Source organism: Hydractinia symbiolongicarpus, chromosome 4 (genome assembly GCF_029227915.1).
Source record: "Hydractinia symbiolongicarpus strain clone_291-10 chromosome 4, HSymV2.1, whole genome shotgun sequence".
Lineage (NCBI taxonomy): Eukaryota > Metazoa > Cnidaria > Hydrozoa > Anthoathecata > Hydractiniidae > Hydractinia > Hydractinia symbiolongicarpus.
Genome location: NC_079878.1, coordinates 15,719,739 through 15,735,271, shown reverse-complemented (window position 1 = coordinate 15,735,271; position 15,533 = coordinate 15,719,739). Strand labels below are relative to the sequence as shown.

General features: G+C 32.5%; 1 protein-coding gene across 3 annotated transcripts in view; it reads right to left on the bottom strand.

The window, feature by feature from the left end:
* The window catches only part of LOC130641573 (triple functional domain protein-like), a 72,722-nt gene that overhangs the window by 46,772 nt on the left and 10,417 nt on the right, over window positions 1–15,533 (bottom strand). For all 3 annotated transcript variants that reach the window (XM_057448436.1, XM_057448438.1, XM_057448437.1), the window contains exons 2-3: window positions 7,129–7,200; window positions 6,315–6,429 (exon numbers count right to left, since the gene is read on the bottom strand). In XM_057448436.1, coding sequence (XP_057304419.1) covers window positions 6,315–6,429; window positions 7,129–7,200 — 187 coding nt within the window. The remainder of the gene's footprint in view (window positions 1–6,314; window positions 6,430–7,128; window positions 7,201–15,533) is intronic.

The window sequence follows — 15,533 nt, the reverse complement described above, 5'->3', positions numbered from 1 at the left end:
CTTGCCATGAGCAAATAACCTCCCGAGCAATTAATTGCTTGCGTCAGAGTGTCCACGCGAGTAATTTTGCTCGCCATATTTTTCGCTAAAAAAACTTTACATTTAGTCTATCAGGGCATCTTTTTCAGGAAAGGCGTGCGCCTTGGCACACACCTAAATCATTTCAGGCATGTGATTAAAATGCCTGCCACATTTCCAGTTTGGTCAGACATGTCCGTGGCTCGCTTAGAACTTTCGTTGGTTAAAACGTCCGATAGATTTCCGTCTTGGTTGGACACTTTTAGATCTTAGAATTGTTGAATAGTCCTGGTCCTTGAAATCCACGAGCAAGCCTATTCATAGCCAACCTGACCATCCTAGCTAATTCACCGACTCCTGACTTAGTTAAAAAACTACGTAGACATAAATCTTTTTTGCCTGGCCCCTTCGTCGTTGGTAACCAGGTCTTACACAAGAAATCCAGCCAAGCGGGTCTTAACTAATGCGGAGGTGAACGCCGATGGAGCACGGATGACGCAAGTCTGCAAAACTGCACTTACAGGCGGAACAGACAATTTATCAAGGATTTAATTGTAGATAATTTCTTCATTTGACGAAACAATTGGAAACCATAGCAGGTCCAAATTTAATGGATTATTTTCTTTATGCCGCAACTGTTATTCAAACAATTTTAAAAACGAAACCCACGTGCGGTATAATTTTTTTTTCTGTATAAATGTACCTGAAGTTTTATTTAAACCATGCAGATAAAGATTTTTTTTTAATTTCAAAACGAAGCATATTTTTTTCTATTTGCTGAAAAAAATAAATTTATGAAAACGACAGTATAGTCTTGCATACTATTTCGGACATGTAGAAAAGGAAGTTAAGATTGAGAGAGTCGCTATACCAGTACACGCTCGATCATCTTGTTTGGGGTTCACGATTTAAAACGTCCCCCGCTTTTCTACTGCAAAATAAATGCGCAACAAAGATTAACCTTAATGCCTGTATCGCACGCGTTTTACAAAATGGCGAATGAACTTTTGCATGATGGGTGGAAAATAATCACACCAAATATCTTTTCAGTTTCAGGTTGAGCGTTCGTGCAGGAATTTTACTTAAAGACCAATCAATTGAGAAAAACGTTTACACTTATCTCAAAATGTTAATATTTACGCAAGCAATAGAAATGAACTGATAATTACTTTGCTTTATCTAGCACCCCAATCTTTTTCCCTGCCACGCAAATGCCAAAGCTGAAAGAGCTTACCACTGAAAATGTAAACAACGGAATTCATCTATACTCTATGGGCATAAAAATACAAATTCAAGTCTTTGGGAGATTTTGTAGGTAGCTAGCTAGCTTGTTACATCATAATTTTGTGCTCATAAAAGAAGAGAAATTTGGAAACTATAGTAGTTAGCTATAGATAATTTAAAAAGAGGAATAACAACAGAAGTCATAGGTTGGGCTACCAATGGGATGGTGAGCTGGACTTGGAGGCTAACATTAGCTAGGTAACAGTAGCTAGCTAAGACACCCAGTTAAATATACTTAAACTGGGAACACTTAGCTAAAACTAAAGCTAGCTATTTATTCTTAGTAAAACACATAAAGAGAAGCAATAGTAATGTAAAATTAATAACATTACAGTTCCACAAACCAAAGTTTTCCGTTTTTTAGTCAGCCAACAGCTTTATGTAGCATTTTGAATTTTAGGACAATACATTAGTTACGCGCCAGGGCACATGTTTTATGCAACAAAACAAATATGGCTGGAAAAGGCGAGTCTGCTTGCTCCATCGACATATTTCAAGCATATCTAAATTCTTGTCATCCTAGTATATCTTTTAATGCAGAAATAGAAATCGATAACAAACTAGCCTTTCTCGATGTATACGTAACATGTAACAATAGTAATAAATTCATTACCTCAGTTTATAGGAAACCCACTTTCAGTGGGGTTTATACTCATTTCAATAGTTTTATTCCTAAAACTTATAAATTTGGTCTTTACTTTATTACATCGCTGTTTTAATATCTCTTCAAACTGGTCCTTTTTTCACAGCGAAGTTTTTAGACTTAAGGACATTTTTCTGCGTAACGGCTATCCTGAGAATTTCTTGGAAAACGTCATTAGACAATTTTATAATATCTTGCATTGTGAAAAATCTCTCGTTCCTACAGTCGAAAAGAAGAAGTTTCTACTTGTACTTCCTTACTTAGGTAAGGTATATTTGCAGACAAGAACTAGGCTACAGAATTTCATTAAAAGTAACCCTAATTGTTGTACCCTTTCTGTTATTTTTAGAACACACACTCGCCTCTCCAACTTTTTTCGGTATAAAGATCAAAGGCCAAAAGAATTGATGTCGAGTGTCATATATAATTTTAAGTGTGGTGGCTGTAATGCCACCTATATAGGTGAGACATCGAGACATGTCAAAGTTAGAATAAGCGAGCACGTTGGTGTTACACCATTAACAGGTAAGAAATCGTTGTCAACGCAACAATCTGCTATTAAAGACCATCTAAAATAATGCAACAACTACGCTCCGTCTCTTGACAATTTCAGTATTCTTACGTATGGGAATAACCGTTTCTTATTTGAAATCAAAGAGAGCCTTTTCGTCTTGCGTGATAATCCCGTACTTAATATCATCAGGTCAGTGCCATTGTATTTATTTAATTAGACGTAATTTTCCATTGTTTACGTTTTTTATATATACATATAACGTCAATACGTAGCATTTTTTTTTTAATGTTCCAAATGTCCATCTAGTTTCAATTATCAGCACATTTATTAAAAAACATTAACTTTATCTGTTGCTAAGACTTGGCGAAAAGATTAAACATAAATACTATATATTTACAATTCTATTATTCATGCACCTCCTTATAGAATCTAAAAGCCAAAATATATCACACAATATTATTCCCAGTGAAGCTTCCACTTTAAAACAATATTAATGCAACATACTTAGAAACAAAATTGATTGTTTTAGCATTAAAACAGAAAATAAAAAACCCTTGCAGGCTTAAAGATTTCGAATTCGTAGCTTGCATTCGTCCACTTCCACCGAACCTACTGTACATTTTTAAGTTAAAGTCAAAAATGTTCTTGAATAGTGCCAATAAGTGCGTGAGGATCCTGTCCTAAATTACATTTTCACTATGTATTTAGACCATATATACATGTGACAATGTGCCTACATTGTCACCACGATTAGCTGACACATTTGAAACAAGCAAAACATTCACTAGTTGATTGTTAATCCATTTAGTATCGATTAAACATTTACTGAGAGTTTATAGTGGCTGTTCATTTTTAGTTCATTTTTTCCAAGTTACATCGACGATACGACAGAGTATAGGTAAATCAGTGTTAGGAAGTATGATCTGAAAATGTACTTCTTTCTTGCAACTTGACGAACCGAAATTCAACATACAAGAACTGACCATTTTGTGTACATACTGGTTTATGAAACTAAAGCTTGTCTGGTAATCGATGTTTATGACAAGTGGAATTGTATTGGCAAAGTGTTCAAATACACATGTTGAACTATGTAACGAATTCAACAGTTCAACAGTACAACTTTGTCTGCTTGTTCAGTTTTAATAAAGCTATTTCCATCGCTATTGCATTGCCATGGTATTGGAATATGCATGTTGAACTATTGGATGATTTCAACAATGGTATTAAATTATGGTTGAAGAACAAGGACGTGTGTTGTACCTTATTACAAATAGCACTTCATATTCGATAAAAAGTGCACAAGATGAAATTTGAAAATTAACTACACATTGCTGTATTCGACATGTACGCCATATCTCAGAAAAACACTTTATTAAACTTTCAGAGATGGTTATTAATTAATGTTCCACCTTGCAACAAACTGAATACAGAAGATGGTTCTTCATTGTTCAGGATTCAGTAAAGTTCTTCTTATTTAACATGCAAGTGGTTGTATACTATTCCATTTTCAGTATCATATCAGCTTCACTATTTAAGTCCTTAATTTTGCCACTTTCAAAGTACATCCACATATTTTACAACATTTTTACAACGTCAAATGATACTCAACATTCCAAGTGAGTGGAAATAAAGAAGCTAGCTGACTATCACTCATGTGACGAATTTACTCAGAAAAGCTTGTCAGATCAGAACATTACCATGACAGAAATGCCAGTCTAGTTCCTCTAAAAACAAACTTTATGTTTACGACAGCATATTCTGCTTTTATGACAAGGGGGTAACATATGAGGAGAATAAAGGAAGTAACAATACAACCTACTAGGGCCCCGTATGAATGAAATAGCCCCTTTACCCTAAATGTAACCTTATTTAACACTTTTATAACTTTTAAATAATTTTGTGTGAACTATGTGTCAAAAATTGAGATATATTTCGGGTACAGCCTCCGGGATTATTTTTCAACACAAAGCAAAAGCCGGCCTGAACCCTGATTGGTGGTCCTTTCCGTCACAAAAAATAATCGAACCTGATTGGTTGCATTATATGTCATTACAAGAAGTTGCCCCTGCAGCGGAAACGGCATCGATGGGGTTTTGGTCAAATTGCCGGACAAAGAAAAAAGAAAAAGGAGGAAAATCATCCGGTTTCAATAAGAATTCGGATACGATCCGAATCTTAAATATAATGGCAATATAATGGCAACAAAGGCAATAAAGGTAGGTTTTTCTTCTCTTATAGCTAGCATAGCTATTTTTAAATAACACATACGGAGTAGTGTGATATGTTGGTTTACCCTTTCGGCAGGACGGCGGCGACGGGGGTCTTTAGGAAAGTTTTATCACACTGGATTCAAGTCATTATTTTTTTCTGTTTAGTTCTAGAGTTCCTCATAGCTATCCAGAATTTAGAGACTTTATGCAGGGAAATTTTTCTTTCTTTTCTCAGCGAAACAAACAAACAACCGAAAAAATTTTCAATACGTGTATTTCGCCATGTATTAAAGAATCGTAGCTAAGAATTTTATGTCATTTAATTTATTGTGTTTTTCCTGGACAATGTTGTATTGACATATATAAAGTTCTTACTTCTTGAAAAATATAAAATTTATGTTTTTTATTTTATTTTTTCACACGGCTTTCACAAAATCAAAACTTATATTCAGCTTTATTTTCTTTTTGCATATTCTTTTGAAATAAGTTCTCATACACAGGATAAACCATTTTTAAAAGGAAGCTTTTTTCTGTAGTGATCAGAATGTTTGATAAAATTGTAAAGCATGCAGAAAGTTTGACAACCTCCTACGCAGTGTATTTTTAAAACTTCAAAGGCTGGGTTTATTCTTCTTGGCTAGTTTTTTTTCCTCTTTTGAAACACCATGTTCTAATTAGTTTTATGAACAATTTGGTTTGAATTTTATGCTGCTCTCCTCAAATACAAAATTTACGAACATGCAAGTGTAACTGGATGGAAACACAGCTTATTATTTTTTTATTAATATCTGAATCGGTATTATATCGACATATTCTTTGCAGGAACGCGTAGACTGAAATATTTTTTCGTTATGTGTGATTTCAAATCAACATAAATCCCTGAGTTTTAAAAAGATTTTTCTAGCAAAGTGAGTATCTAAATTAAGAAATGTCAGTCTACATTTTCTCTTTAAATTTACCATAGATGTTTTATAAACACTGAAATAAATAATACCAAATGGACTCTCAATATATACATTTAAAAAACAGAAATGAAATGAAGAAAATAGCAAATATAAATCATTAGCTATTAATATATTTAAAAAGATTTAGATGTTGATTTGTTAGCTTTAATTCACATAATGTCTGCTGGGGAGAAAAAATTGAGCATTTCAATAAGAAAACTATTATTACAATCACGTTTATAAAACAGCTTTAGACCAGCTTTTGAGTTCGCCCAAACATTTTTACAACAGAAGTAATGTGCTGTTATAAGAAGTTTGCATTATTGTTAAATTAGTCACTTAAAACCACCAAACAGACTACAAGAAAACATGAAAACAGAATGATTTGCCAACGTTTTTACTTTTTTTTATTCCAGAAAATATATTAAAGGCTTTTTTCTAACAGTTTCATTTTTACTGGATCGCTTTAATGAAAATACCATAATGAACAAACAAATAACAATGCAGCATATAAAGAATAAGAGTGTTCTTGTAGCAGCATACGGGTTTGTGATTAAATGGAGGATTAAAATAATATTGTAACTGATGTTTAAAACTAGCCATTTAATGGTTTCTCAACAATAAAATCCTTCCAATAACAACTTATTGACAGTATGCAAAATAAAACAACAACAGTAATCTTTCTGTACTTTTTTTCCTACCTTCTTGTTGATGTTAGGTACAACAGAACTTTCTTTATATCATCAATGCTTGTGTCTTCATAAGTTGCATCTTTTAATATTGTTACTAATAGAAAACCTTGTTTGTCTCGGCCACCTAGATAATATATAAAATAGTTAATCGTAGATTTAATTTTTTTAATTGTTGGTAGGGTGGTAGGTATTAGCAAGGTTAAAAATATAAATAGTATGAAGTCTAGTTTTCAGAAATGAAACTATTCTAATTAAATCTTTTTCAGTGGAAAATTGTTTCCAGGTTTTTTCGGAATTTGAATGTTTCAGAAAATTTCCACAAAAATTCAATCTGTTTTAAACTCTTCCTGTTTTATTGGCTCGTTACGAACAAGGAGCAAGGAGCTAATAAATAAATGTTGAAAGCCAATTTTATTTGAAATTTAACTTGGCAAGGATTATGGCTATATATAAGATTTTATCAAAACTTCCAAGGAAGTTTTGATAAAATCTTACATTCAAATCTGTTACTACCTACCACCCTACCAACAATTAAAAAAATTAAGCAATGTAACTATAGTATATATAACTAGAAACTAAATCTGCAATAATTTATAAATAAAAAATTGTGTAGAGAGAAGAATGACAGATTGTGGTGAAGAACAAAAGATAGAAAAAGAAAATAAAACCACATGGAGAATGAAAAAACTTAATCAAAATATGCAACAACAAAGAGAATTCATAATGCATAAAATGTTTCTTTTTAAAAGAAGACTTAACTCAAACACTACACAATTCAAATATTCTTGAAGAGGAAAAACAATGCATATGTGATATATATTACCTGTTATTTGTGCAAGGTTTTCAAGCAGTTCTTTTACATCGGCAGCATGTGTATTATCAAAGCGAAGTTCGCCTATAAAAACACAAATTACTAATAGATTTACAGGTTTCCATCCCTGATAGTGTAGACAATATTTTATGTAAATGATTTAATAGCAAGATATCAGATAGTACAACATAGGGTTGAATGGTCGTGCCGGGATAGATGTTTGAATTTTAGACTCGCTAGATTATCAAAAATAATATGTGCAGACACCCACTGTTAAAATTTGAGTAACCATAACAAGTTATATGTTGATGATGCAAAATACATTGCAGAAAAACAGTCTATCCTGTCATGTGGCCAACCATTCCTTGTCCCTCTTAACAAACTTACATCAACCCACTGAATCCAAAAAGGCATTCAGTAAGTATGTTCTCCACAGCGGTTATAAAAATTATAAACATTGAGTGTTGTTTCTAACTTGTAAAAAATGAGTAACTATTTTCTTAAAAAGTTTGACAACAGCATTTTTACATGTCGGATTAAGTTAAAAACTTATACAGGCAGCAATTCAATGATGCAGAGTATGATCAACTTTAGAAACATGTAATTTGGGTAATGTGTATTATGGAAGTTATAAATAATTCATCAATCAAAACTAATGATCATGAAAGTTCATGAACAATGGTTACTATTTTTTGCCGATTTCTTTTGTTCGAAATATTCAATTGACAAAAATAATTCTTCGAACTTCAGTCATCAAAGTGTGTATTATAAGTATTTATCAAAAGATGGCTTATTCAATTAAAACAGTTTTAAATGATAGCCATGCCATGTGCCATCATAGAAGTTTCTTAATCATGATCACACATCAAAAAATTATAAATGTGTTACGCCATTAAAAAACGAAGTAAGGCTGCGCATTTTAATAAGCCAATTATATCACAAACAAATGCTATCGCTAAAAAAGACCTAAAAGATATAAAACTAAATAAGTTTTTTAAGTTTTTTTTTATTATTACTATTTGTAAAGTCATCACAAGCGAATAGGAAAAAATATACTTCAAGGATTCTCAAAGACGGACCATCTATAAAGAAGTATGACTCATCAAATGCTGTGAGAATGTGGATGGAGGAAAAGGACAGACGACCAAATCAAAGAAAATGGTGCGGATACAAACCAGGTACACGTTCGAAAAGGAAACTTTTCTCGCTGAGTGATGGTAGTACAAGTGAAGAGGTGAATGACAATGTTTTTTAATTAGTTTTTTTGGCTATGACAACGAGTATGTAGATTTTTTAGGTTTTTAAATACTTTGCATTTCTCTCCATTGTTTTTTGAGGGCTGTATGAGTGGTGGAGAGAATGGAAGTTTCTGCACTCGACTGTAAGCGTGCTCCTGCTTTTATGCAGACCAGCGTTGTTGCACGTTCACTCGCAGCGCCTGTGTATTTGCGACTGGCTTAGCTTCAGCTGGCCTCAATAGAGGTGTCAGGTGACTCTAGTCCATGAAGACATTCTGGTTGCCGCCAGATCAATCGGTTGCATCAAAATGAATGTAGCATGTGAAAAAGGGGTGGACTAAAGTGCAGGTTTGTGTAACACACATGACATTTCGTCATTAAGGTTTGTCCAAGACCTTAACATTTCTTGAAAATGCAGCACATCACCGTATATGTTTCTCGTATATGAGACGTTTATCCTTCTGAAAGGCACTTTCCATTGATCTAGAGTACACAAATAATTATAACAAATTTCGCATAACGTTTAAATATTAAAACAGAGTGATATAACTTTTAGTTGGTTTGAAAAAACACAACAACTACGCATGCAACTATAAGTTTTACGAATTTACAATCATCAGGCATACAACTACAATGTTAATACAACTTACTTCCTTTATAGTGATTACAGCTTTCTATATAAATCCCTAAGCACTAATCGTTACTTTTCCAATTGCCTGAAAGGAATTTGTTTTCATGCCAGCATTTTGACGTCAGTTCATTTCTTTTGTTTAACAAGTTGTTTGATGTTTCCATAAGTATATCAATTTCTCCATTCAACAGAAACTTCATTGTTTCGTTATGTTGGTATATGATGGCACAAACTTAATGATTGACCAATGTGTCTCTGGTCTTAAGTTGACTTTCTTTAATTCCTACAGCTACTGGGAAAGTGCTGTTTCCTTTGCGTATTTTTCAAGCTTGAAAGATTAACAGTGGTTTCTATACCAGACTCTCCAGTTCCCTTCAGCTATTACAATGTATGCTTTTGTTTCTTTGTTTTCGCAAATGATGTCACAACACATCTACCTGCCATGGGACAGTTCTTTTTGTCTCACCAATACCAAGGTTCGTCATGAGTTTCATCGGTGTGTGTAACTTTTGAATTGTGACCTTTCATTATTTTTGTCATGTTACTGGTGCAAATGCAGCTCACTTTTACTGTGTGGCGGTTTAGAATTTTGTGTAATTTGTTTTCTTTTGGGAAATGCTTGTCAACAGCCTGCAGAAACAGTTGCACAACGTTTGTTTGGACAACTTTATTGAATAGGGGGTTAAATCATATTATATTACGTGGTCTGTTGCACGTCAGCTTCGTGTTTTCGTGTAGTTTTATACACAAGCTGTGCATCATGCTCGCTCTTTTTGAATGCTTCCTCATAGCATGTTTCTACTTCGTTAAAGATTGTTTCATTGGATGAATTTTGAGATAACCTATCTGATATTGATTGGGGAAGCTGTTTCAGAACGTTAGGTGGGTGATTTAATTTTGGGTTTATGTACAGGATAGTGTTTTTTGTTTTTTGTAAGGTTTGTGTGTTTCGGTTGTCAAATCCAATGTAACTTCAAGGAAATCAACCGTATCCAGAATAATGACTATTTCAATACTAAAATTGGTAAAATCAGCAAATCAAGTCAAAACGTATCAACAAAGAAATTGTCGAACGTCTACAACTAAATCAACCTAATACACTGTAAAAAGAAGTGTTTGCCAATAAAAAACAGTGTATATATATATTGTCACCTTAAAAATTAAAAAACCTACATGTGAACCTACGGCTATCAAATTGAGGGATCGCGATTAGCGCTTCGCAATCTATTTTCCCAAACTCGAGATACAACTTGTGAATAAAATACACAAATTCTTGATCTGAAATTGACATTTTTCTTGCATTTTTATCTTTATTTTTATATTTATTTTATTGATAATAAAAAGTTCTAAAGAAACAAGTATCACAAAACACATTTTTTTACCCGCCAGACTGTTTGATTTTTGTAAAAAGAGTTTTTTAAAAAGTTTGACATCAGTTTTGTCACAGGGAAAATCCATTCTTCCCAATTTCGATTGAAACTTCAAGAGAGATTTAATTAGTTTCACAGAATTTTTTTGAGGCGTAAATTTGTAAAAATTAAATTAAAAGAATTCTCGTTTGTTTGTTTTTCTCCTCTTATAAGTAGTAATCAGCAATGGCGATGGATAGTAGGGAACTTGTTGTATGGTTCCAAATGGTACACTACTATTTGACTGAGCTTTGTTGACTTAAGACATTCGAGCATTAGAACGTCAGCTTGTAGTGAAGGGACCTACTCAGGCCATTACGTAAGCTTTTAGGTAGGCGTGCGATTCATTGCACACCTTAATAATTGTGCACATGCGATCTTAAAAACATAAATTTTCAAGAAGCAAAAGTAAGAACAACATCCTGTTGTTTTGGGAAACATACTAAGAGCAAGTTTCTCCAAAGTGCACAGTCGGGAATTAAAACCGCCGGTACGAAAAATTGTGGATCAATGGAAATCAATGGAATAAATTTTTTTTTTTTTTTGCTTTTTCAGGAGTAATTCAAACCCTTGCATATATGTGGCCCTTTTAGATTTAAGCTTTATTTTTTCCATGTTGCCAATAAAAGTTTGGACAACACACAAATCAAAAAGTGTAGAGTAAATGTCAATCCAAAGTTAAGGAGGACTGTGAATTCACCAATAAAATGCATCTGAGCATGTGCAGTTTTTTTTGGTTTGATTTTGCTTTAAAAAGTTCCTACTTTTTAGTGGCAAAATGTAGCTATAAACTTTTAACCAATCAGAATGCAATCTTCAGTGTTTATTCTCAGGAAAAAATTATTACTGGAAAGAATTCAAAATAACTGGTCTTGTTTTTAATACCAAAAATGAGTGTTTACATTGAGTATTTTAAAGCCATCACATGTTTTTTGTTTCCTATAGAAATCATAAAAATATTTTGCAGTTCATTATTTGTAGTGAAACTTTTCATTCACAATTCACTTCGTGAAAATCCTGTGACATTTTTAAAATTAAGTTCTTAATAAATCAATTTTTTGGAGAATAAAAATTATCATTAAGGCCAGGATACACTTGTATAATATCATTAAGTCTATTCTATAACATATACAGTTACAATTTTTCTACAATTTACTTATAATTTGTTATAATATCGTTATAATTTCATTTAATTTCATCACCACAACAACGCTAGCAGATAATAGATCTATTTGTAACACAAACAAAAGGCATTCGAAACCAGATCACCAACAATATTATTAAAATTAAACTTGTTAAATATTATAGCCATGCAGCAAATTATGAGGTTATGACGCACATGCCAGATGTTAAAATTATACATTCAGGCCTATCAATAAAGGAAGAGCAATTGCTCTTGTTCACCCAAAGGCTCGCCCAATTCTGGGAAATGAGAAACTAGCTGAGCCATTAATTGCTCCCACAATTCCAAAAACGTTTTTCTGCTGAGCAATATCAATTCATCTCACATGGAAATCAATGTTCTCTTTCTTCTTATTTACAGTAAAAAAGAACCAAAATATATAAAAAAAAGTTATAAAATAGATAAAAAAGACTTTGTGATAAAATATGCGTTTATAAACTTATTCTATTTATTCAGATTGCTCGTCCAGTTTAAATTATTGTACCCTTGGGGGAGCGATTTATTGCTTCAGTGTTATTTTCTTATTGATAGGCCTGGATATTATAGCTATATTATAAGAAATTATAACCATATTTTAAACATATTTTAAGAAATTATATTGATATTATAAGGTATATTTCAGTGATATTATATAAGTCTATTAGGTCCTTTACACTAACAAAGAGAGACTAACAAAAGCGTATCACATTTCTGGACTTAGGTGGACATCCCATGTCTCTGTTAAAGTCATTTGAACACCAAAATAGGGTTGGTCAGATGACTGGTGAGTAAAAACTAAAAAATGTTGCAATTAAATACTAACTTTAAAATTAGTATTTAATTGCAACACAAAAGTTCCAGCCGTCCTAACAAGGGTGCTGATAGTTCCTAATTTTAAAAAAATCATTCTAAGTGCTCTCTCTAAATTTGATCAACTTCCTGAAAATTTTCAAAAGTGCCAAACTTTTATGACTGTGTTAAACATCCTTCAGGGCCTCAGGCACAGCTCTTTTGCAAAGCAAAATGCACTGATGGCGACGTACAGTACCACCCAAATGTAACTTTACATGTAGTTATCACCTTCGCATGAGCTTTCTGCAGCGCCAGAACTTTTGTTGTTATTGTTAAACTATTGTTAAATACATGAACTATTTTTGCATGTTGGAAACAATAGAGTTCATGTTTTGTTCGCAAAATTTAATTAGCTCATGTGAACTGCGTGTGTCCCATTGTTTTATTTAATTGCTATAGCCGTCAAGAGATCAACAAAATAAAATAAAATTTAACCAAGATCTAAGTATCTATTGTTTTTACTCACGAACAGCAATGTTAAACCATTCCTTTATAAATTTTTAAAACGCGATAGAATTGCTTTTTATAGATTGTGTTTTAAAAATTTAAGAAAACGAAGCACGGCAATAGAAAAGCTTTGTTAGATCGCATTTTAAAAATTTAAAAACGAACAACGGCGACGGAAATGCTTTTTTAGATCAATTTTTAAAAATTTAGGAACAAAGAACGGCGACAAAAATGTTCTTTTAGATCGCGATTTAAAAATTTAAGAACGAAGAACAGCGACAAAAAAGCTTCGTTAAATTGCATTTTAAAAATTTATAACAAAGAATGGCTAGAACTACTTTTTTAGATCACATTTTAAAAGTTTAAAGGGAACCCAAGGTATAAAATGATGTTGGACTTATATTATAGAGCTTAAAAAGTTAGCTAATAAGTCTTTTTAACTTTTTTAAAAAGCTCTTTTCGTTCTCAAGATATTTACATTTAAAGAATTTCAGATTTAATTATGCTGCATGAATTATGATGTCATATTTCAGTAATAGCAAATTTAGATATTTTCTTTCATCAGTAATTTTAGACCTGTTAAGGGGTGTGCATTCAAACTTATCAATGCATAGATATTATAATTTTTTTGTTAAAATGACAATTGTTTGCTCATCCCAGGCCTCTTAATTTTCTGCTGACGAACTCATAACTTGGAATCTGCATGTTGGTTTGCAATCGGCAATAGAAAAACTTCGTTAGATCGTGTTTTAAAAGTTTAAGAACAAAGAACGCAATAGAAAAGCTTTTTTAGATCGCATTTTAAAAGTTCAAGAAAAAAATTTAATTTGTTTTTGAAATCTTATCATGAAGTCCTCAACGTAGGGTTTTTCTGTTTGCGTTGTTAAGGCGGTGATACACGATCCGACTAATCAAATTCGATTAGTTGAATTCGATTAATTGGATCGTGTATCATGTAAAAACCGTATGCTTTCGGCATGCTTAGACTTGTCGAATTCGATTTTTAAAATGTCGGACCGATAAAAACCTTTCAAATTAATCGAAAGGTTTTTAGCTAATCAAAATGCCTAAATTCTGTACATCAAATGTGCGTTCAAAAAACTGTGAGTTTCTATATCAGAAATCAACATTACTATAGGAACTTTAAAAACATCATGTCGTCAAAAAAATTGAAATCAACGAGATTTTTATCAGTGAATGAAGCTTATTAATAGCAAAGTAACAAATAACACACTCCGTTTCTAACATTTTCTTAAATTTTTAGTTGTTGTAATAATAACTGTAACAGCATCAAGTTTAACTTTGTCTTCACTCTCTAAAGACATTTTATTGAAAGGAAATTATCAAAAATCTGTTCAATCTGTTCAATGCTCAATATAATTTCTATAAATCAAATTCGATTAATTGGATCGTCTATCATCACCTTTAAACGTTGTTTTTTATAAGAAGAACTTTTAAAAAATTTTGCATGTTAAAAAATATGTTTCGATGATAAAGAAATTTTACCTATAGTTTTAAAAAGTAGCAGCATTAGTTTTTTTTTTAAATATAAAGACCATTGGATTTCAAAAACATAAAATCAATTTGATGATTTAATTTTAACGTGTTATGTTTGAATTTTAAAACATAAAAAACTCATTTAATCTTTCTGTTGACCCACACCAGAGTGACACTCAGCCATCACGATACCGACCATAATATAACATTTCAGGATAAGTAGTATTCAAAAACTGCATCATCAATAGGTGAAATGGCCAAATCAGCATATAAAAAGGAGTTTGGGGCACCTGTTGCTGTTCCATTTGTTTGTAGGAAGTTATCACTGGCAAATAATGAGTTGTTGTTAAAAAGGCATATATTGAGTCCTTCAATGATGCATGAGGTTGACGCCATTTTGCTTGCTCGTTTATCCAAGGCTGCTTTAACTGCTTTTATGCCATTCGCATTATCAATACTTGGGTACATGTTAATGATATCAAATGATACTAACATTGCGTTGTCTGGAATGCCATTAGCGTTAATTCCATCTATAATGTGGAGTAAGTTTGCAGTGTTTTTATGCGACTACAAAGATTTTCCGTTAACGGGGCACAAACAAGTTCTATAAATTTAGCCAAGTGCTCAATTGCTGTGTTACACCCTGACGTCAATAATCGCACTGGAGTACCTTCCTTATGTGTTTTATAAAGAGTCGAATTTTTTCCTGGTTTCGTGTCTACATTAATCACAAAATCTTTCCATTCCTTTGATATTTCACCAATTCCGTACCATTTCTCTGCCCATTTTCGTACGTTTTCAATGTGCTCTGCAGTAGGGTCATAATCTAATTTTGTAAAAGAACTTCTAGCAATCTGTGCCTCAGCCTTTGTTATATCAGTCTCTTTATCCACTATAACAAATCGGTTTCCTTTGTCTTCAATAGGCATAACAAGATTAATTTCATTATTAAAGAGATGATATTTTCGCCAGAGATTAAGCTGGTTACGCTGAGATTTCGTTAAATTATCTCTCCCCTTTTTATGCTTAGTATCCTCAAAAAGAGATTTTTCAACATTGGATAAAAATGTTTCAAATTCTGGTGAGTTTGTTTTGGAGGCTATCCAGTTCAATGATTTTTTTGGTGGTTTTGGGAATGCGTTTTTTTTTAACATTTATTTGCGTCGCCGATTGATGTTCTC